Source organism: Haliaeetus leucocephalus, unplaced genomic scaffold (assembly GCF_000737465.1).
Source record: "Haliaeetus leucocephalus isolate CR32 unplaced genomic scaffold, Haliaeetus_leucocephalus-4.0 Scaffold245, whole genome shotgun sequence".
Taxonomy (NCBI): domain Eukaryota; kingdom Metazoa; phylum Chordata; class Aves; order Accipitriformes; family Accipitridae; genus Haliaeetus; species Haliaeetus leucocephalus.
The window spans coordinates 275,080-275,953 of NW_010972681.1; the positions used below are offsets into that span (position 1 = coordinate 275,080).

At 70.9% G+C, this 874-nt stretch overlaps 1 protein-coding gene across 4 annotated transcripts in view; it reads right to left on the reverse strand.

Moving 5' to 3' along the window:
* Nucleotides 1-260: 260 nt before the first annotated feature.
* Nucleotides 261-874, reverse strand: part of TTC31 (tetratricopeptide repeat domain 31) — a 2,865-nt gene continuing 2,251 nt past the window's right edge. For all 4 annotated transcript variants that reach the window (XM_010568463.1, XM_010568464.1, XM_010568465.1 and 1 more), the window contains 2 exons: nt 693-795; nt 261-563 (listed from right to left, as the gene is read on the reverse strand). In XM_010568463.1, the coding sequence (XP_010566765.1) occupies nt 438-563; nt 693-795 (229 nt within the window). In that variant the 3' untranslated portion in view covers nt 261-437. The remainder of the gene's footprint in view (nt 564-692; nt 796-874) is intronic.

Below are 874 nucleotides of genomic sequence, written 5' to 3' on the forward strand. Positions count from 1 at the left end.
GCGGGGGGGGGAAGGAGCTTCACTGACACCGGCCAGTCACCCGGGGACAGGGAAGGACAGACAGCCGGGGCGGACAGGGAGGAAGGACAGACAGCCGCCGCTAGCTTTCAGTTTTATTAAGAACCCCAAAGTGGGTACAAATCCCTGAAGGAGCCGCAGGGAACGGCTGTCCCTGGGCACAGCCCCGTCCCGCTGCCGGCAGAGGGAAAAGGCACAGGCAGGGCGAAGGCAGGCCCCGGCTCAGCCCCGATAGCGGGGGGAGCGGGGGTCCATGCTGCCAGCCCCCCTGCCCAGCAGAAGGCACCCCACAGCGGTGCCCTGGCTCCTCCCGGGCTGGGCAGCTCAGGTCCCAGGCCCCCCCCGCGGCGGGGGCAGGCAGAGCAGGCAGCCCCAGGCAGGATCCGGCTCCACTGCCATAAGCTGAGGAGACCCCCTGGCTACAGGAGCCCCCCGAGGGGGGCACCCGCCTTGCCACAGGGCTCTAGGTGCTGCCGGGGGGAGGGGGTCGCGTGGGAGGGGTGCTTGAGCTGCAGCGCCAGCCTGCTTCCCTCCACCTCGGCATCCTGGGGGGGGGAGAGGGGGGCAGAGATGAGGGCGGGGGGGGGCCGAGCCCAGGACAGGGCACCATGGCCCCCTCCTCCGGCCCTGAGGGGCTGCGGGGGCCCAGGGCACAGCGCCCACCCCCAGCTCACCTGCATGGCAGCATAGGCTGCTTCTGCCGCCTTCTTCCGCGTGTAGTTGATGAAGGCGCAGCGTCGCTCTGGCAGCATCCGGATGAAGCGGATCTGCCCAAACCTGGGGGGTGGAGCGTTAGCACCCACCCCAGAGAAACCCCCCCCCCCCGCCCCGCCTCCCTCACAGGGCCAGGAGCACC